General features: G+C 38.9%; 1 protein-coding gene across 11 annotated transcripts in view; it reads left to right on the plus strand.

Annotated features, from left to right (window-relative positions):
- LOC149253377 (uncharacterized) overlaps positions 1-22,190 on the plus strand; it is a 323,687-nt gene that overhangs the window by 45,548 nt on the left and 255,949 nt on the right. For all 11 annotated transcript variants that reach the window (XM_089459908.1, XM_089459910.1, XM_089459906.1 and 8 more), the window contains exon 2: positions 9,928-10,383. In XM_089459908.1, coding sequence (XP_089316034.1) covers positions 9,928-10,383 — 456 coding nt within the window. The remainder of the gene's footprint in view (positions 1-9,927; positions 10,384-22,190) is intronic.

Genomic DNA, 22,190 nt, shown 5'->3' on the forward strand with positions numbered 1-22,190 from the left:
CTCGATCTCTCCGTTTAATCCATTTCCCGAGGCTAAGGGGGGTAGACCCTATGAGATGAATGAAGACCAACTGTGGACCAGTTGGGTTGGGAAACACAACAAGGCAATTTAGCACTTGATTGATTTAGAAATTAATGTACCAGTGCCTTATGGAGTTAATGATTAAATGATTATTTATTAAATGTTGTAGAAATATGAACCTTGTAAAAAAATCATTTATCATCAAATAATCCAAGCAATGCAAGATATCCAGTAAATTCACAATGCTTTAACAATGATCCAACAATTAAACTTCAAGAAAAATCAAATGCTTTAAATGATCATAAAATTTAAATGCTGACCAGTTACCACTTTCACATAGCTAACTTCAAATAAACATTAAGTGCATTTAACTATAGAGAAATGGAACATAGAGACACCAAAAATGAATTTTCAATTTTTTGTTAAGCTTTTTTTTTTTTTTTGTTTCTTTTATTTCTTCTTTCTTTTGTTGTTTTTTTGTTTAATTAATTTGTAATTTTTAATATTTTTATGTTTTTTATAAAATTTTAAGTTTAAAATCAAAACAAAACTTAAAATCTAAATAAAGATAAGATCTATTCTAAACTAAAAAAAAAATGAAAAGGAACCTTTTTATTTTTTCAACCATTTATAATTTTTATATTTTATGATTTTTTATTATTAAAATCCAACTTTAACAAAATTAAATCTAAATTTAAAGAAGTCTAAGTCTAAAAAGAACTAACGCCTAATAGTATCGAATAAACAAAAAAAATCGAATTTCTTTTTTTATTATTATTTTTTAATGATTTTTATTTTTTATACGAGATAAAGTTCTAAAACTAAAATTTAGATAGAACAAAACTAAGATTAAAATCTAAACTAAAGCCTAACTATACAAAATCTAACCTAAATATGACTAAACGTAAAGCTAACATCTAATCTATATTCAAGAATGAAAATTTATAAAATTTCAAATCCTATATAAATAAAAGTCTAAATCTAAAACAAATAAAAATCTAACCTAGCCTAAAACTAAACATACGCATATATCACACTAACTAAAAAGGTAATGAACTACACACCTACACTAAGCATGCACATATAATTAAAAAAAAATCGAATGCTTGTTTGGTGTGTTGCGCAGGTTTTGCAGCAAACTTCGACGGCTGAAAAGTTTCAGCGTGCAGGCTTGATGTGTTTGCAGGTTGGCTAGGTGGCGAGGGTTTCTTGACAGCGCAGGACGCAGTGAGGAGCACGCTGGAATGATGGCTGGGAAGTGGACGCAAAATACCTGAGCGATGGTCGCTGGAAGAGCTGCGTAATGGTTCTGGTAGCGTAGAGATGGGGCTGTGGGTGAACTGAGGGTTGTGAAATGCAACAATGAGTGAAGCAAAGGAGTATTCTAGGGTTGGATTGAATATCAGGCAAATTGATGGATGTGTAGAAGAGCAGATGGAAGAATTTGGACGCAGTTTTTGGCAGCAAAGAAAATAGTGACTGCGTGATGGCAATAGGTGTATGGCAACGTGAAAGCTTGCATGCAGAGGAAGGGTAGCATAGGATGCCAAAAAGATTTCGAAAAATTTCTCTGTAAGAATGAAACCCTCGGCAACAATGAAAAAATGAAGACGCAAGTAGCAGACCTGTAGTCCAGAAACTTGAAATTTTAATCCTTTCCTGCTTCAGATTCCCTAATGGAAACCCTGATCAGATTGCTTGATGGAAAACCCTGAAGAATTTTCAAAATCTGTACCTGCAAATAATAAAAGCAAAATGACCAGAAACAAAATAATAATGAAACCTTAAAACCCCAGCTAAATAATTTACAATATTCACAAACTGCAGGCTTTAAAATAGGCAGATTTATCGTTATGCCACAAAAATATTTTTAGAATTTTAAACTTAATGTGAGATGCTTCAGAAAACCCTTCATGCATCTGCAACACAAATTCTAATGATAAGCCCGGGATTAAAACTGGCTAGGCTCTTTCAGAAAACGCAATCCGGGAGTTGGCTGGTTAAGCCGAGAACTTCCCCAACGCCCGCTTAACTCAAAACTAAAGATATCCTGCACAGCTTAAATCAACCATTAACATAGAGGGAGAAAACAACAGAGAAATTCAGATCAAATGGAGATACCTGCCATTATATTTTAGAAATTAAACTATCATTCAAACCCCAAAGATCAGACAAGATACCTATGCCTAAATCAATCTTCATCAAACTATTATCAATGGCTGAAAATAAAATTATGCAGAAAAATAAAACATCTTACAGCATTTCCAGAAGAGTAACACCAGCAAGATTTTCAACCCCAAAGTCTTTCTTTATTGCACAAAAAATGACTACAAGAGAGCTTTCTTTAGCACCAGACTCTCAGATCCAATGATCTCAAATGACCCCTAACACCCTATTTAAAAGAAAAATTCCCAACGGCTAGTTCGAGTGATCCATGTTAAACTAATCTCGACCGTCGATGAGGACGGAAATCTCTTTTAATCTCATCCGTCGAAATTTTAAATGCATTTTAATATATTAAAAAATTAAAACTTTGCATTTATTATTATTTTATTCTATTTTTTAATTTAATTAATTAATTAATTAATTTATTTTTATTTTTAGTTATTTTTTAATTTTAATTTGTATTGTTTTTTATTTTTTATTTTTGGATCCTCGAACTTAGCCTTTGGAAAAATGACCTAGGACCTAGGACTTAGGACTTATGAGGGGATTAAAACATTTTCTAACCCTCAAGACACTTTACATCATGACTTTTACAATTTTACATCTCAAGGGGGAACACACATTGACATAGACCCTCATAGACCACTCAGTTCAGCGACACAACTATAATCCAGCAGATCAAGCAATTTGTAATAACTTAACCAAATAGTTAGAATTATTTCCAAATTACTTTTACATAGACTCGAAGAACACTAGGATTCCCCTAAGATTTTAACGACAAAATCCATTCCGGCTTTGGGGTTAGGTTGAAGGAAAACTCTGCCGATCATGGATCGGTGAGACAAAAAACCTTCCGGAACGTAGATTATCACTAAAAAATTAGGTTTGCCTAGGCAATTTACATACATGTCTCAAATCTGCTAAGATTATTTACAATTTACACATGTAGACTGGGTTTACAACATAACATGATCGGGTTGACGATCACTGTCGAATGGCACGAACACGTCGATCAAGCACTATCCCTTTTGCGAAAAAAGGGGGTGTACTGCTATGGGTAGTTGACACATAGTGGTCAACATCTGGCTCTACTTGGGGACACATTGCTGCACTGTAGGAATGTGAGAATTCAGAATCTGCATCCACGCAACACACAACAAAACATAAGTAGCGTCCATCCAAAAATCATCATATAACATTAAGCACAAGAAAGATATAAGCTCTTCATTTATTAACTATCTAGTAAAAAGTAAATCTAATCCTAAAACAGAAATGAAAATGCTGAAATGACAAGGTGTAGGGTTAGAAATACAATACAGAGGATGCCCCATGGCATCAGATGCGTTCAATATAGTGTATACTGAGCATTTGCCTGCTTTCAGGCAAATCTGTTGGCTGCTTATCGGATGTGCCATGTCCAATTCTGCATACTGTAGGACTTTCTCCTATCTGAAAATTAAGCTGCTCGCGGCCGTCTGATGCATCAAATCTTTTTCTCATTTTCTTTTTCTTGCGCTTTTTCTTCGTGGCAGGCTGTATCACTGATGACGTGGAACATTCTGCTTCAAAACCCTTAGATGAAGTATGTAAGATATGTGTGACATGTCTTTCTTCATTTTGCATCTGATCTTTATCGTTTTTAATTTTATCTGGATCACCTTCAATTAACCACTTTTCAATCGAACCAATGACCTCCTCATAATAAGATGGAGCTTGTTGCAGCAAATAAGGAGGCTTCTGATCTGTTGATGTTTGCTGGTTTCTTTCATCCCCTGACCGCTGTTGAAATTTATGTACCTGTATTGTGATGGCATCTATCTGGCTAGAGTGTTCAACTTTCATAGTACTAATTTCCCTGGCATGGTCTTCTTCCATAGTCAATAACTTATTCTGAAGACATATCTGATTAGCTTCCATGGTCGTCATATTTTCCTCTAAGCCTGATAACTTGCTTTGCATAAAATTAATTTCCCTGTCATGATTAGTTTTCATGGTCTCAATTTCTTTAGCATGTTGACTTTGCATGTCAGTTACGTGATCAGAGTGTTTAATTTTCATGATTTCTATCTCCTTATCATGTTTTTCCAGGTGGGTGCATAAAGTTCTCATATCATTGGTGTAATTAGTTACAAATTTTTCTTGATTGATCCCCATATTTTTTACCAGCCACATTAGTTCTTCTATAACTTGCTTATGATTTTCCCTTTCATTATCGACATTGATTTTATAATTTGTCCCTGCTTTTCTACTATCATGGATTTGATTTGCAATGGTACAGGTGGATGGCACATTCTGATATGAAGAATTGTCTTGAAATCTTTCATTGATAGTTGGACCTTTTATAAGATTACTTTCATTCTGTTGCACAATTTTAGGGGCACAAGGCGAGTTATCTGGATCACCATATCTATCTTTAAAAGCATTGAAAATGTCTTGTAAAGAAGTGAAAGAGTCTTCAGGACAATTATTAAACCAATTCAAAGCACCACTCTCTAAAGAAAGGACAAATAGACGCATTTTGACATCTTCATGATCATATTGAGGAAGTCTACAATACATGAATGTTATACGATAAAAACTCCATAAATGCCTTCTAATAGCGACTGAACCACCACCCGAGAACAAAGGTAATTTAGAAATGGCCACTTCTGGTAAATCATGGAGATCATCAGTAAAATGACATGATTTAAACGAATAATCCATGATGGATAATGAGGGACCAAATGGATGATAAAAAGAGATCTCTGCTCAAGAAAATCAAGAGATGAAAGAAATGGAGTTGCCACTTGAACAATGAATCTAATTCTAGGATCCAAAAAGCAACCAACAAGCAGATATGAGGGAGGCTTCTTGTATGGGAAAAATAAAAGAAATGGAGTCACCACCCAAACAAGAAATGAACCGAAGAGTAGTTGCTGATATGACAAAAAATAAGGCGATGAAAAGATCCAAATGATGCCAAAAAATGTTGACTCTGCCAGCTCAAATGAGAGATGAGAAAGATGAAAGAATGATGAGAAATGAGAAGATGAATGTCGTTGAAACGCTAGGGACAGAAAACTCTATCCCCGGCAATGGCGCCAAAAAATGTTGTCGCACAGATTTTCTGGGCAGCGCGACAACGCTCAGACCGGGGGCTGTCACTCTGATCCCTGATCTCTCCGTTTAAGTCGTCTCTCGAGGCTAAGGGGGTAAGATCCTATGAGACGAATAAAGACCAATTGTGGACCAGTTGGGTTGGGAGACACAACAAGGCAATTTAGCACTTGATTGATTTAGAAATTAATGTACTAGTGCCTTATGGAGTTAATGATTAAATGATTATTTATTAAATGTTGCAAAAATATGAACCTTGTAAAACAATCATTTATCATCATTTAATATTTTTATATTTTTTATAAAATTTTAAGTTTAAAATCAAAACAAAACTTAAAATCTAAATAAAGATAAGATCTATTCTAAACTAAAAAAAAATGAAAAGGAACCTTTTTATTATTTAAACTATTTATAATTTCTATATTTTATGATTTTTTATTATTAAAATCTAACTTTAACAAAATTAAATCTAAATTTAAAGAAGTCTAAGACTAAAAAGAACTAACGCCTAATAGCATCGAATAAACAAAAAAAATCGAACTTCTTTTTTTATTATTTTTATTTTTTTAATGATTTTTATTTTTTATATGAGATAAAGTTCTAAAACTAAAATTTAGATAGAACAAAACTAAGATTAAAATCTAAACTAAAGCTTAACTATACAAATTCTAAACTAAATATGACTAAACGTAAAGCTAACATCTAATCTATATTCAAGAATGAAAATTTATAAAATTTCAAATCCTATCTAAATAAAAGTCTAAATCTAAAACAAATAAAAATATAACCTAGCCTAAAACTAAACATATGCATATATCACACTAACTAAAAGATAATGAACTACACACCTACGCTAAGCATGCACAGATAATAAAAAAAATTCGAATGCTTTTTTGGTGTGCTGCGCAGGTTTTGGAGCAAACTTCGATGGCTGAAAAGTTTCAGCGTGCAGGCTTGATGTGTTTGCAGGTTGGCTAGGTGGCGAGGGTTTCTTGACAAGTGCAGGATGCAGTGAGGAGCAGGCTGGAATGATGGCTGGGAAGTGGACGCAAAATTCCTGAGTGATGGTTGCTGGAAGAGCTGCGTAATGGTTCTGGCAGCGTAGAGATGGGGCTGCGGGTGAACTGAGGGTTGTGAAATGCAGCAATGAGTGAAGCAAAGGAACAACCTAGGGTTGGATCGAATATCAGGCGAATTGATGGATGCGTTGAAGAGCAGATGGAAGATTTTGGATGCAGTGTCTGGCAGCAAAGAAAACAGTGACTGCGTGATGGCAATAGGTGTATGGCAGCGTGAAAGCTTGCATGCAGAGGAAGGGTAGCAGAGGATGCCCAAAAAATTTCGAAAAATTTCTCTGTAACAGCAATGAAACCCTCGGCAACAATGAAAAAATGAAGACACAGGTAGCAGACCTGTAGGCCAGAAACTTGAAATTTTAATCCTTTCCTGCTTCAAATTGCCTGATGGAAACCCTGATCAAATTGCCTGATAGAAAACCCTGAAGAATTTTCAAAATCTGTACCTGCAAAATGCCCAGAAACAAAATAATAATGAAACCTTAAAACCCCAGCTAAATAATTACAATATTCACCAACTGCAGGCTCTAAAATAGCTAGATTTATCATTATGCCACAAAAATATTTTCAGAATTTTAAACTTAATGTGAGATGCTTTAGAAAACCCTTCATGCATCTGCAACACAAATTCTAATGATAAGCCCGGGATTAAAACTGGCTGGGCTCTTTTAGAAAACCAATCGGGGAGTTGGCGGGTTCAACCGAGAACTTCCCATAACGCCCAGTTAACTCAAAACTAAAGATATCTTGCACAACTTAAATCAACCATTAACATAGAGGGAGAAAACAACAGAGAAATTCAGATCAAATGGAGATACCTGCCATTATATTTCAAAAATTAAACTATCATTCAAACCCCAAAGATCAGACAAGATACCTGTGCCTAAATCAATCTTCGTCAAGCTATTATCAATGGTTGAAAATAAAATTATGCAGAAAAATAAAACATCTTACAGCATTTCCAGAAGAGTAACACCAACAAGATTTTCAACCCAAAAGTCTTTCTTTATTGCACAAAAAATGACTACAAGAGAGCTTTCTTTAGCACCAGACTCTCAGATCCAATGATCTCAAATGACCCCTAACACCTTATTTAAAGGAAAAATTCCCAACGGCTAGTTCGAGTGATCCATGTCAAACTAATCTCGATCGTCAATGGGGACCAAAATCCCTTTTAATCTCATTCGTCGAAATTTTAAATGCATTTTAATATATTAAAAAATTAAAACTTTGCATTTATTATTATTTTATTCTATTTTTTATTTTATTTATTTATTTTTTAGTTATTTTTTAATTTTTTAATTTTATTTTTTATTATTTATATCTTTTATTTTTTATTGTTTTTTATTTTTTATTTTTGGATCCTCGAACTTAGCCTTTGGAAAAATCACCTAGGACCTAGGACTTAGGACTTATGAGGGGATTAAAACATTTTCTATCCCTCAAGACACTTTACATCATGACTTTTACAATTTTACATCTCAAGGGGGAACACCCATTTGACAGAGACCCTCATAGACCACCTAGTTCTGCGACACAACTATAATCTAGCAGATCAAGCAATTTGTAATAACTTAACCAAATAGTTAGAATTATTTCCAAATTACTTTTACATAGACTCGAAGCACACTAGTATCCCCCTAAGATTTTAATGACAAAATCCATTTCGACTTTGGGGTTAGGCTAAAGGAAAACTCTGCCGATCATGGATTAGTGAGACAAAAAACCTTTCGGAACGTATATTATCACTAAAAAATTAGGTTTGCCTAGGCAATTTACATACATGACTCAGATCTGCTAAGATTATTTACAATTTACACATGCAGACTGGGTTTAAAACATAACATGATCGGGTCGACGATGACTGTCGAATGGCACAGACACGTCGATCAAGCGCTGTCCCTTTTGTGAAAAAGGGGGGTGTACTGCTATGGGTAGTTGACACGTAGTGGTCAACAGTACTTTTTAGTCCCATTGATCTATCTTTGAAGTAAATTTTAGTCCCATTGATCTACCTTTGTAGTCAATTATCGGACATTGATAAATTTATCTTATCTTTTCTTGTAAAGAAAAACTGGAATTAGAAAGTGAGTTGATGAAAATAGCCCTATTAAGTGAATCAGTCAACCAAATTAAAGAGGACTGATGAAATGCAACAGTATGCAGTTGCAGTAGAAAAATAGATGGAGAACCTAAAGCTTAGGCCCTGAATACAAAGAGAAGAAGCAGATCCAGAATCAGCATACCTCTCTGGAGAACCTGAAAATATTGAGTGGGGAACTCATTAGAAGTTTCATTTTGATGGGGCAGTGAAGGGAAAGCCTGGGCAGATCTAGGCCTGGGGTATGAAGGTAATATATTTAAAGATAAATAACTATCTTAGAAAATAAATTAATTACAAATCGATCATAAGGTACAAAGTATGGAGTAACATAAATACCCATACCTTGAAACTAGATGGATTTTACAATGTGACTTCTTTGTTGTCAATGGTGTTGCTGAATTCTCTCTAAAGAATGCTGGCAGTTTCCTTTTGAAGAATGTGATGCAGCATTTAAGCCCAAAAGCCAAGTCACTGCTATAATTATGTAATGTGGCTAAAGTTACAAGTATGAGAGATCTGTTGGCGTGAAGGTAATGCCTAGTAACATGAATCATCACAAGAATAGCAACAATGATATTTATAAAAGAAATCACTGCAATCATGGATAAGCACGCGTTAATAATGAGAAGAAGAGTGTGATGATGGTGAAAAATGGCTGCCTCATTTACTATATCTTGGTTTTTTAAATAAAATCTAGGTTAGTTGCCGGAAGTGAGAACGATGCATGGTTGTTGCCATTAATGAGTAGGTTGGCTGCATTCAATGAGTAGGGTGGTTGCTATATATGAAAATAGTGGCTGTCATTTGGTTGTATCATTTAGTGGCAGGCCATTTGGTTGTTTCATAGGCTTACTTTTTGTTTCTTTCCCTTTTTCCTATAAAAACTGATTCTCCTATTGAATCAAGATTTCCTGAGTTTCCTCTAATGTTTTGACTCTTGACAATGCATGGTGCTGTTTCTGACTTGACATTGGTTTTCATATGTGGAGCTGTAACAATAATAACCATTAAAATCCACTTTGCTGCCACTACCATTCCCTCAGAATGGATCAGTCAGTGCAAAACCTCCTTTCTACCAAGCGAGAATGCAAACATCTTCTATGGCATTACCTTTTTTTCCTCCCTGGTTCTATTCATAACTTAGCAAACTTTTATCTCATTACTGTCTTGCTTATTCTAAAACACAGAACTTGAGTTACATGTATTAACTTTAAGTAGTTTCTTAGGTATACCTGGCTTTTCGCTCCTTTTGTATATCTGGATTGATGTCTATAAATGCCAATTCTGTTATCATATTGTCAGTTATAGTGAAGATATAGCTTATGCTTCAATCACAATATTTTGTGCCCATAGTATAGCATATGTTGTGGTAAATTTCATTCTCTCAAGCATCACAAAAGAGAGGACCTGAGCCCTTGCTATGATATTTTGAAGTTTAAACTGATTCTTGTTCTGAAATTTCAGGTGGTGCAGTTTTGGGCTTCACCTAAGTTCAAATTTCTTCATTGCTCTAATACTTTGTATTTTGAACTGTGGAAAAGAGTCGACTTCCTAAAAGCTACATTGCGAAAAAGAAACCCTTCAGAAACCTTTTTGTTACAAAAACAAAAGCCGTTATTGTGTAAGAAGTCGAGATGTGTCAATGATGTGTGCACGAAGTATTGGAGGCTATGCAATAATGATCTATACAAAGCTGGCTGTAGATTTCTGGGTCATCGACAAATTCAGGTGATCATAAAGAAGGCCTCTTTTCTGGGGGAATTAAAGAGGATCATCACTCTTGTTAATCTTTGCAGAACAAGGAGATGGCTTTCAAAAGCTCTCTTTCCTATGAATCCAAGACCCCTTTTTGGACAATGGCATTCAAGGAGCAGATGGAAGCTTATTTTATGTCTCAATTTAGCAGGCAACAGATGTCAGGTATTTATCAATGGTGAAACAGATTTTGTTTAATTTTGAGAACGACCTAACATTTTGACTCCATTATTACCTCGTGAGCTATTTTTTAATGCATGGTGAAGTGGTGATGGTCACCTGATGTTTCTTCTATATGCATGTAATTTTTTGTCTTATGGAAAGTATATTCATGTCTATAGTAAATGCATATGATCCTAGTTACCAGAAACGGCATGTTTGCTGGATGTTTTTGGACAAAACCCATTAGACAAGAAATGTCTTAGAAACATTGTTGTTTGATGTGTGTTTCTCATATTTTTTTATAAATGATTCATCTTGTGTTTCTCACGAAATGTGTCAATTTCTAGAAGGAACAGCTTCCATTTTTTGGAAATGCCATTAGAATATGAAAAAAAGGGAAAAAGCTCAGAAAATAGAAAACACTACAAAAACTAAAACCTAGCCACAACGGTCTATAATGATAATAAGAACAACAATGATGGTAATAATATTTAAATAAAGGTCACAACCTAACTTGGTGCCAAATTGATGTATGAGACCTGTTACCCCGTATATCAGTAGGGGTACATAAAAGTTTTCTGCAACATCTATCATCACCGTTATAAGTCCAAGGTCACAACTCAAAAGCCATGTAAAAGCCATGTGAGACCCTATATTAGGTATCCTAGATTTGTGACTTTGTCATTGAATTTTGTATTTTGTTGTCTTGGTCAAACCATGGTTGGTCCCTTGAAGTTCCACTTCAAGTTACTCTTGTCCTGACTGGGATTGGAGGACCTTGTTAGAATTCCAATGATAAGTGAATTCATTAACATGATAATTACTTGTGAGCATTATTATTATTCTTCTTTCTTAATTTGTTAATCTTCTCCATCAAGTAATTACCATTAGATACAAGACATTAGGATCATAGTGCACAAGAGGCAAAAAACACGAGATTAGGCCAGAGGCCAGGGCAAAAACCCCACCAAAGGGGAAAACCCATCAATCCTTTCCTTATAGAGTCAAGAGAAATCCAAGTCAAATACAGTCCAGTAACTAGTTCCTTCCATTGCCAAGTCAGCCCTCCCTCCATGATTCATCTTCCAGTTGTTCACAATAAGAAGCTTAGCCTTCCATAGTAGCACACTTTGGCCTTCATGTCACAGTAGTCAATTACTGTAGCTCGGTCAAGATGTAGAGAACATAACTTCAAATTTTTTTCTCTTAGAAAGCTACCTTAGAACTTCGGACTACAGGATCTTGGACTAGCTATTGCAGAGAACTTCGCAGTATAGAGTTTATCACAGAACATCATAGAATAGGCTTCAACAAAACTTCGCATAGATTGTCTTCCACAGTGCTTCAGTCAAGGTGTTCTCCACAAATTCGGTTAGAATGTCTTCAACAGAAATATGACTTCATCTTGATCTCCTTGTTATCCTTCTTTTGCTTCGCTGTTCAGAGAGAAAATTTCTTGTTGGAGGTCCAAATTCTTCCACAGAAAACCACCCAAATTTCTATCCAAAAGGATGAGCATGCTGGCATATATATAGTTGTTCCCACGTCTGAAAGGGTGCCTCATAGGGCTGAGCTGACCTGTCTCCTAGGAGGGCCGACTTGGCAATTGAGAGGACAAATATCACTTAAAAAAACTTTAAATTTCTTTTTTCTTCCAATTGTCAAAATGGGACATAATACTATTTAAATTTTTCTTTATAACAAATAAATAATTTCTTCATGTAATTATGAAGACTGAACCTAGTTACAATTTCTAACACTCCCTCTTAACCAAGGAGGTATTCATAATGACTCATCTTGATATTCTCATCTATGAGAAAGGATCCACATTGATAAGTAGCAACGGCATCATCATAGCCAACATTGTCACACTACCAAGGCCTTGACAGGGACACTCTATCTCTCCGCAAGATCAAAGCACAATGCTGGAAGGCATTCCATAGCACACCACATCGCCTCTTTGAGGCACATACTCAACCTAGGATACCACACCACATCGCCTCTTTGAGGCACATACTCCACCTAGGATACTCGGAGTATGTCCTCCACTAGAGCAATCCCCTCAAGGAAATGTCCGTTCATTGGACCATTCTTTATCCAAGTTCATGTGCTTGACTTAGGATGTCAATCCTAATCTGTCATAGTACATGACTCAAGAATGTTGTCTAAGATGCTTATCCAATCCACCATTCTTCTTATCCATGTCCATGTACTTGAATTAGGATGTTAATCCTAATCTGTCATAGTACACACAAGGAGAACCAAGTGTCCAACCTTACTCCCTCTCAACCTGAGAGGAGAAATCCATACTCACTCCCTCTCAAATAGGGAGAGAGCATCAACAAGCCTTAGCTTGTGTTGGAAGTACTCATACTTCCCTTACATCAGCTACCTATTATTCTGTGGAGATCTGTTGTAGCTTCATCAAACAATCCTCTTATCATTGAGTTTACCTATCTACAACTTCCGAACTAGGGCTCCAAATTTGCCATCTAATAGTCCATGATCCTGTACTTGAGGTCTTCACCTACAACATCCAAAACTATGTCTTGAATGTATCATGTACTATACATGAGGTCTTTTATGTGAAAATTCCACAAGAGGAACCCCTACTACAACAAACTGATGTTACTTCTCCTACTTGTTAATCCATACAAGTTATTTACTGTGTGCTACGACAAATATTGAAGTAAATACTACTGCAACCTTCACTTAATTAAATTATAAGCGGAAACAAGAGATTGAGAAAGAAAGAAAATACAACACGATAAACATCGTTATTTTTGGACAAAAGTCCCTGGAAAAACCCAATGCGGGAAAACCAGTGCAACAACTCTGAGGGTTTATTGTTATTAAGTAGTAGCAAATTCTGAATACATCTCTGAATACCTCACAGGGTTATTCAGTTACAGAGAGAAATACTGACAAAAAGAATTATGAGGTTACCTCACACTATCACTGGAAATCCTAGCTGATCCAGCCCTAGACTGATTGCCCCCGACTTTTCTGGTTGCCTCTGCGCAGTATCTGCATCAGCCCAGTGTCAAGCTCTCTGGGGACAATGTCAATCCTTTGGCTGGTCGATTTGCTGCCCAGGAGATTCGATTTCTGCCTCCCGGTCTCACACCTTGGCTCCCGACTTCTGAAACTCGAATTCCCTCTGCAAATTTCGAACTCCTCACTGGCTTCTGTGCTGCCTCTGCGTGGCTCTGTGTCAGCCCCTCTGGCTCAGCGCTGCCACTGTTGGATTACTCTCTGCCTCTCTCTGCTGATGATTCTTCGGCTGAGAAAATCACTCTCTCTCCAGATGCTATCCATGCCCCTCAACTGCAGAAATCTCCTCAATCGAATTTTCTTTCTGAGAACTTCTCACTTCAAAAAATCAATTTCTTGATCTCTCTTGGTGTATTTTCCAAATGACCCTCAAGCCCCTTCTTATATCTTTCTATTGGACATCCAACGGCCTAGATTAACTCCTAATCAAAGGCTCAGATTGTTTTGGCTTGATCTCCGTCTTCTTCTAGAAGTTACACCCACAATTAGATTAATACCCATTAATATTTTAATTTTCCTAAGTTTAGACTTAGGAACTCCGTTAAAAATATTAATTATTTCAATAAAATTGTCTCTGGGTGGAATTTCCCAAAACACTTTTTGTGTTCTTTGGAATGCATGTGCCCAAGCATCCCTGCAAAATTTGAGGCCTAGATCACATCCGATGCTACCCCAAATCAACACTCCGTCTTAGCGACGAATGTGCTCTAGAAATATACTACTGTTGCATACTGCTTTGACTCTCAAGCATCGTCCTTTGCGATGCTGATGTTTGACATGCTGTCCACCAACTATTGTGCTGTTGATGTTTGACATGTTGTCCACCAACTACTGTGTTGCTGCTGACCTCTGTTATGTGCCTTCTACACTGCTGTCAACTCTGCTCTGCGTTGTTCAGACTCTGGCGCTCCTAGCCACTACAACTGTCTCCTAGGCACTCCTCGGCACCATTCGACACTAGTCCATCCTGCTAATGCAAAACTGGGCTCCTGTAGCAAGGTATTGATCCAAGAGGTGGACTCCTCAAGGATCCTGCCCATATGTAGCTGTTTTGAACTATAAATCCAAATCAGCCCACCTCCCTCCTGGAGGTATCTCAGTTGTCATGGCGAACTCATCTTGTTCGATCTTCACGGCTGCAACCTTAGGATCACGCTTCTCATCCTTATCCTTTTTATTCAAAGGACACTGGGATGCATAGTGGCCCATCTCGCCACATCTGAAACACTTCACCTTGGAGACGTCCTTCTTTCGTCTCTGTTGCCCCTACTGTCCCTTTGATGCGAGGGTTGCATTATCCTCCTCCTCCTTGGGCTTCGACCCACTATTATTGCTACTTCCATCAAGTTTGACCTTGACTAGGTCTCTTCTCAGCTCCTCTTGTTTTAGAGCTGCCCACATCTCATCCCAATTTGGCAATGCTGCTCTGCCCAGGATACTCTGGACAAAGACTTGCCACTCATCTGAGACAAAATTGAGGGCCAGTCTAACCAACTCTGAATCCTGAGGTGTATGCCCCACAACAGACAACTCATCATGAGTTTTCTTCAGCTTCATGAGGAATGGATCCACATGCTCTCCCTTCTGCATCTGAGCATATCTCAGCTTTTGTTCCAAGTACATCTTCCGCAGCTCGGAAGATCCCTGATATAATGTGGCCAATGCATCCCACATCTCCTTAGTAGTTGCTCTGCTAGCAACGTGACACACCACGTGATCCTTGACTCCATCCAGGATCATCCTCTTGGCCTTCGTCAACTCAGCCTTGTACTTCTTTAGTGCATCTACATTTGCAGGTTTAGCCACTACGCTATCGACGTACGTCTTGAGGGCATGCTCATCTAGAAGGAAAGACATTCTAGCCTTCCAGATGACGTAGTTGAATGCTCCGTTCAAATTGTCCTGATCCCTCAAGCCACTGGTCGCCATATTTTCCAAATATGTCGAAAATCCCCTCTCTGCTTCTCACTGCTGCTGCTCAGCCAATGAGAAAACGAACTTCTCACCGGGAAGTCTGTTGAGGAAAAGTTCCCTCATGGTGCTTCTCTTCCTTCTTCTGACGTTTTTCAGCCCAGCAAACGACCTGTTGAAAATCTGCGTCCCACCAGCTCTCTCACGCTGCTCCCTCTGCCCTGACAAAAATTCAAACTGGAAGTCCTCTCCGTCAACTCACTCGGAGAGAGACTACCTCGAAAATCTGCCCTCTCGACTTCGAACTGTTTCAACCCTCTGGGGGTTTCGAACTGCTGCCTCCTGGAGCTTTTTCGAACTCCCTTCTTCTACTCAGTGCTGGGTCTACCAGCTCTACTTGTCTTGCTTCATTTGCACCTCTGATACCATGTGCAAATTCCACAAGAGGAACCCCTACTACAACAAACTGATGTTACTTCTCCTACTTGTTAATCCATACAAGTTATTTACTATGTGCTACAACAAATATTGAAATAAATACTACTGCAGCCTTCACTTAATTAAATTATAAGTGGAAATAGGATACTGAGCAAGAAAAAAATACAACCAAATAGGCACCGTTATTTTTGGAGAAAAGTCCCTGGAAAATCCCAATGCAAGAAAATTGGTGCAACAACTCTTAGGGTTTATTGTTATTAAGCAGTAGCAAATTCTAAATACATCTTTAAATACCTCATAGGGTTATTCAGTTACAGAGAGAAACACTGACAGAAAGAATTGTGAGGTTACCTCACACTATCACTGGAAATCTTGGCTGATCCAGCCCCAGATTGATTGCCCCCGGCTTTTCTGGCTGCCTCTGCTCGGTATCTGTGTCAGCCCAATGTCAAGCTCTCTGGGGACAACGCCAATCCTCTGGCTGGTCGATTGCTGCCCAGGAGATTCGATTTTTGCCTCCTAGGCTCACACCCCGGCTGTCGGCTTCTGAAACTCGAATTCCTGCTACCACTGCCGCTGTCAACACTGCATCCGTACAACAACTTCCTCTCAAGTGTTGCATCTGTGTTGCCGCTAGCACTGCCACTGCCAATTACTACTGCACTGCAAATTGTTGCTGCTACTCTATCAACAACGGAAAAACATCCAAAATCACTGAACTAACTGTGTTTAGTATGATACCACATGAACGCTGAAACCTGACTGTTGTGAGTCTCTGCGTTGACCCTCTGAATCTACTGCACTGCTGCTGATCTTTGCTCTGTGCCATCTGCACTGCTGCCAACTCTGCTCTACGCTGTTTAGTCTTTGGCACTCCTAGCCACTACAACTGTCTCCTCGACACTCCTCAACACCATCCGACACTAGTTTATCCTGCTACCACAAAACTGGGCTCCTGTAGTAATGTATTGATCCAAGAGGTGGACTCCTCAAGGATCTTGCCCATCTATAGTTCTTTCGAACTACAATTTTAAATCAACATACAACCCTCTTGAGGTATCCCTGTTGTCATGGTGAACTCCTCCTCTTCGATCTTTGCGGGCGCAACCTTCGGATCGTGCTTCTCATCCTTGTCCTTCTTCTTGAGAGGACACTGAGTAGCGTAGTGACCCATCTCACCACACCTGAAACACTTGATCTTTGAGACTTCATTCTTACGTCTCCGCTGCTCCTGCTGGCCCTTCGATTCAAGGGCTGCATTATCTTCCTCCTCCTTGGGCTTTGATCCACTACTACTGCTTCCGTCAAGTTTAACCTTGACTAAGTCTCCTTAACTCCTCTTGTTTTAGAGCTACCCACATCTCATCCCAATTCGGCAATGCTGCTCTGCCCAGGATACTTTGGACAAATACTTGCCACTCATCTAAGACAGAATTGAGGGTCAGTCTAACCAACTCTGAATCTTGAGGTGTATGCCTTGCAGCAGACAATTCATCACGGGTCTCCTTAAAATTCACGAGGAATGGATCCACATACTCCCCCTTCTACATCTGGGGAGATCTTAGCTTTTGCTTCATATACATCTCCCGCTGCTTGGAAGATCCCTGATATAACGTAGACAAAGCATCCCACATCTGCTTAGCAGTCCCTCTGCTAGCGATGCGACAAACCACATTATCTTTTACCCCGTCAAGGATCATTCTTTTTGCCTTTTCCATCTCAGCTGGATACTTCTTCAACGGATCTGCATCTGCGGACACAGCCACCACGCTGTTGACATGTCTTGAGGGCATGCTCATATAGAAGAAATGACATTCTAGCCTTCCAGATGGCATAGTAGGATGCTCTGTCCAACCTGGTTTGATCCCTCAAGGCACTGGTTTCCATTTCGGCCACAAATAGAAAGTCGAATGACCTCCTCTCTCTTTTGTGCTACTGCTGGGCTAGCCTACACACTGCCTGCTATAGCTAGTAAAATTGCTGCCCTTTGCTACTGCTGAGCTCTAGAGAATTCGAATTCCTTGGCTAGGAATTCTTTGAGGAAGAAATTTCCTCAACTGTGCTTCTCCTCTCTCTTCTGACGATCTTCTGCCCAACAAACTGCCTGCAGAAAAAATTGCGTCCCACCAACTCTCCTCACGCCGAGGCTTTTGCACTGCTTCTTCTCCCCCAACAAAAATTCGAATTGGGAGTCCTTCTCTTCGTCGACTCACTCAGAGAGAGACTGCCTCAAAATTTCAGCCCTCCGGCTAAGAACTGCACAAATCCTTTGGGGTTTTGAACTGCTGCCTCCTATAGCTTTTCGATTTCCCTTGTCTGCTCAGCGCTGGGTTCTTTAGCATTGCTCTTCTTTTTCCACCTGCAGCTCTGATGCCATGTGAAAATTCCTAAATCGGAATCCGTAGTGCAGCAAACTGATGTTACTTGTGCTACTTGTTAATCCATACAAGTTATTTTTTTGTGGTCTACGGTAAATATCAAAGTAAATACTATTGCAACCTTCACTTAATTAAATATTTTTCGAAAACTAGACTCTGAGCAAGAAAGAAAATACAACACAAATGACACCGTTGTTTTTGGACAAATGTCCCCCAAAAAAAACCAATGTGGGAAAGCCAGTGCAACAATTCTAAGGGTTTATTATTATTAAGTAGTAGCAAATTCTGAATACATCTCTGAATACCTCTTGGGTTATTCAGTTATAGAGAGAGAAATACTGGTAGAAAGATTTGTGAGATTACCTCACACAATCACTGAGAAAAATCCCGCCTGATCCGGACACTGGATGAGGTGCCTCTGGCAGGCCCTGCGTTGCCTCTACACAGTGCTCACGCGGTTCCTGCGGCAACCCCTCTAGGCATTGTTGATTTGGGGTAGCATTAGATGTTCTATAGCCATGAAAATTGGTGGAGAGGCTAAAGCACATGAGATCTCCAAGACCCAGAAATGGTTTGGGGAAATTCCACCCGGTTAGAGAGATATTAAAATAATTAATATTTTTAATGGAATTCCTAAGTCTAAACTTAGGAAAATTAAAATATTAATGGGTATTAATATAAAATTGGGTGAGAATGTTCTAAATGACATGGATCAAGCCAAATCTAATCTTAGTCGTTGATTAGAGATTTAATCTCGGTCGTTGAAGACTCAACAAAAAAGGTATAAGAGGAGGCTTGAGGGTGAGTTGGAGATACACCAAGATTGATCAGTCAATTCGATTTTTTGGAGCGGGGTTTGTTGAGAAAATTCGAACAAGTGATCAGAATTGTAGTGGTGGGCAATGAGGGCATAGCAGAGAGGCATAGATAGTGATGAAGGACTAGCACAGAGATTGAGGAGGCTACGTAGAGCCAGCTGAAGCCATGTAGAGGGCCAGAGTGATTGTGCAGAGGCTAGCAGGCTTACGTGGGTGACACAGAAGGCCAGAGAGCCAGCATAGAGCAACAAAAGGCTAACGTAGGGGGTTTTAGAGTGACGCAGAGGCTAGGAGGGCTGATGTAGAGCCTCAAAGAAGCGTTGTAAGGCTTTTCGTGGAGCAGACTTGCTGAATATCTGCTTCCGAAGAGAGGTATTACTGCTAGATAGATCCTCTGTTGGGTGAGCCAGTTTGGCACCCTAGTTGTACTCAAGAAAGCTGCTTAGTAATAAAACCCTCAGAACTGCTGCACCGGTTTCCCCAAGTTGGGTTTTTCTGAGGACGATTGTCCAAAAATAACGGTGTCCCTTGTGTGTTTGTGTAGTATTTTCAGTTGTAGATCTGTAGATGGTTGAGACTACATTTGTGTTTATTTTCAGTATTCATATGGTTAAATAGCTTGTTAAGGAATAAACAAGTAGGCAAAATAAACCAGATAATGCAGGAAGAATTTTTGACGTGTTAGACTTAGAAATTTCAATAGGCACTGCGTCACCCAACCAACTGAATGATTTGCTGCCCCGAGTCATTGCTCTCAGCCTCCAGATCTGACACCCCAACTCTCGACTTCTAAAACGGACTCTGCTGCAAAATTTCAGACTCTCTCTCACCCTTTGCGCTGCCTCTCCGTGGCTCTGCGTCAGCCTTTGTGTGGTTCTGCATCAACCTCTGCCTGAGAGTTGCTGGATCACTCTCTGCCTATCGCTGTTGATGATTTTCCGGCCGAGAAAATCTCTCTCTCCGAATGCTATCCTTGCCCCTCAACTGCAAGAAATCTACTCGATTAGAATTTCCTCTTGAGAACTTCTCACTTCAGAAATTTTGATCTCTTAATCTCTTGGCGTGTTTTGCAAATGACTCTCAAGCTCCCTTAAATAATCTTCTCATTGACATTCAATGGCCCGGATTAAAAGCTGATCAATGGCTAAGATCATTTTAGCTTGATCCTCGTCTTCTTCTAGAAGTTACACCCACAATTAGATTTATACCCATTAATATTTTTAATTTCCTAAGTTTAGACTTAGGGTACCATTAAAAAATATTAATTATTTTAATAAAATCGTTTCTGGGTGGAATTTCCCAAAACGTTTTCTAGGTTATTTGGAATACATGTGCCCAAGCTTCCCTACCAAGTTTGAGGCCTAGAGCACATCCGATGCTACCCGAAATCAACAAGGTCTTTAAGCCAAATTCATTTAGCAGGAAGGACATCCTAGCCTTCCAAATGAAATAGTTGGAGGCTCCCTCCAACCTATCCTGATCTCTAAGCCCTGTTGTGGCCATCTCTGAATTTGGAACGGAAACCTCCCTCTTTCACTGACTTAATTGCTGAATATGTTTTTCGCACTCCCTTCTAGAGTGAGACAATCTTGTTGCATCTACTGCCGACTGCAACTGGAAATTTGGATTTCTAGGTTAGAAACCCTCTGAGAGAAATTTCCCTTAGTGTGTGCACCTTATCCTCTACTTGGTGCTGATTCTGCTCTAGCGAACTGCAGCAAAACCCTTCTGCGCCCAAACAAGGATTTTCTCAGCGAAAATTACTGCGCTGCTGCCCCCCAGCTTGCTGGAATCACACACACATGCAAGCCGGTTTTTTCTGCCAATCTGACACTGAAAAAATGGAACTACCCAACAATTCACACTGCGTGGCTAGGAAAAACGCAACCCCCAAAAAAACCGTCCTACTGCTCCCTCTGAACAACTATTTTTCTGCTTCCGCTTCTAAGCTACCTGTTTGATCAAAATCACTTTGATACCATGTGAAAATTTCACCACTGAAATTCGATTGCAGCAATTGGAATTAACTGATAAATTAATTATGTTGTTTATTGCTATGACAACAACTAATTAATCACATTGCAATATTTACAAATAAAAATACTATGGAAGATAAAGTGGAAACTGAGAAAATACTGGCACACACATACAAAATTATAACACAATTATTTTGGATTAAAGTCCCTAGAAAAATCCAACTTGGGATAATCGGCGCAGCAGCTGAGGGTTTTTATTATTAACCAGCAGTGAGAAATTACGAGTACAATAAATATCACAAAACTTGCGAATCTATCCAAGAGAAATATTGGCAAATATTTTCTGAGGGATTTTACCCTCTCTTTGAGCAATCTCGACACTCTCTGACCTCTGAAATGCTAGCTATCCAACCAGCTCTACACAGGTGTTGCGTCACCCTAGCACAATCCCTCACATGCTCTACTTGAATCAATTGCCAATCTAGTTGTACTGCTTGCTGCTGACTGAGAAACTGTCTGTCCGTCACCTTGGAAAATATTCCTGGCCTCTGGAACTGAGAACGAGCTCCTCTTCAGTTGAATCGAATTTCCCTTCTGAAGCAACTGCGCAGTCCCTGCGCTGCTTCATGGAGAAAATCTTGACCTCCCCTTTCTGACTCTTCAGAATTGGAAGACTTACTTCGAACTCACTGCTTTTGTCCCTTTCTGCCTCTGCTTCCTCTCTCTGGCTCAAACTCTTCCGTCCGCTGATCTCTAGAAAGTCGAACTACCCAAGAAAATTGATCTCAAGTATGTTTCTCCATCTACCCATCGACTTCTTCTTATAATCTCATTGTGGGACTCCAACGGCCAATATTAAAGCTTAATCAATGGCTGAGATTATTTCCTAGTCGATCGGTGTGAGTTTCTAGAGATGTCTCACCTTTCTCAATTAATATTGATTAATTAACGGTTTTCCTAAGTTTAGACTTAGGAAATATTTAAAAATTGGCTAATAATCTTTATTACACATGAACCGCTCCTGAGAGGTGGGAAACCCGTTCCAATGGTTCTCGCGCTCCGGGGAGCTTTGGAACTATATGGGAACATTCCCTTTTCAGCGGGAGCTGCAATGGGAGCTCGGGAAAGTTCCGGGAGCTTTGAAGACTATTTTTTTTGGAGTTCCAACGTTCCCTGGTGTTGGGGAATACAAAGCTTGTAGAGAAATATGTTGAACTACCCACAAAAAATGAGCC

The sequence above is a fragment of the Pinus tabuliformis genome, chromosome 7, assembly GCF_031772625.1.
Source record: "Pinus tabuliformis cultivar Carrire ecotype Pingquan chromosome 7, CPIR1, whole genome shotgun sequence".
NCBI lineage: Eukaryota > Viridiplantae > Streptophyta > Pinopsida > Pinales > Pinaceae > Pinus > Pinus tabuliformis.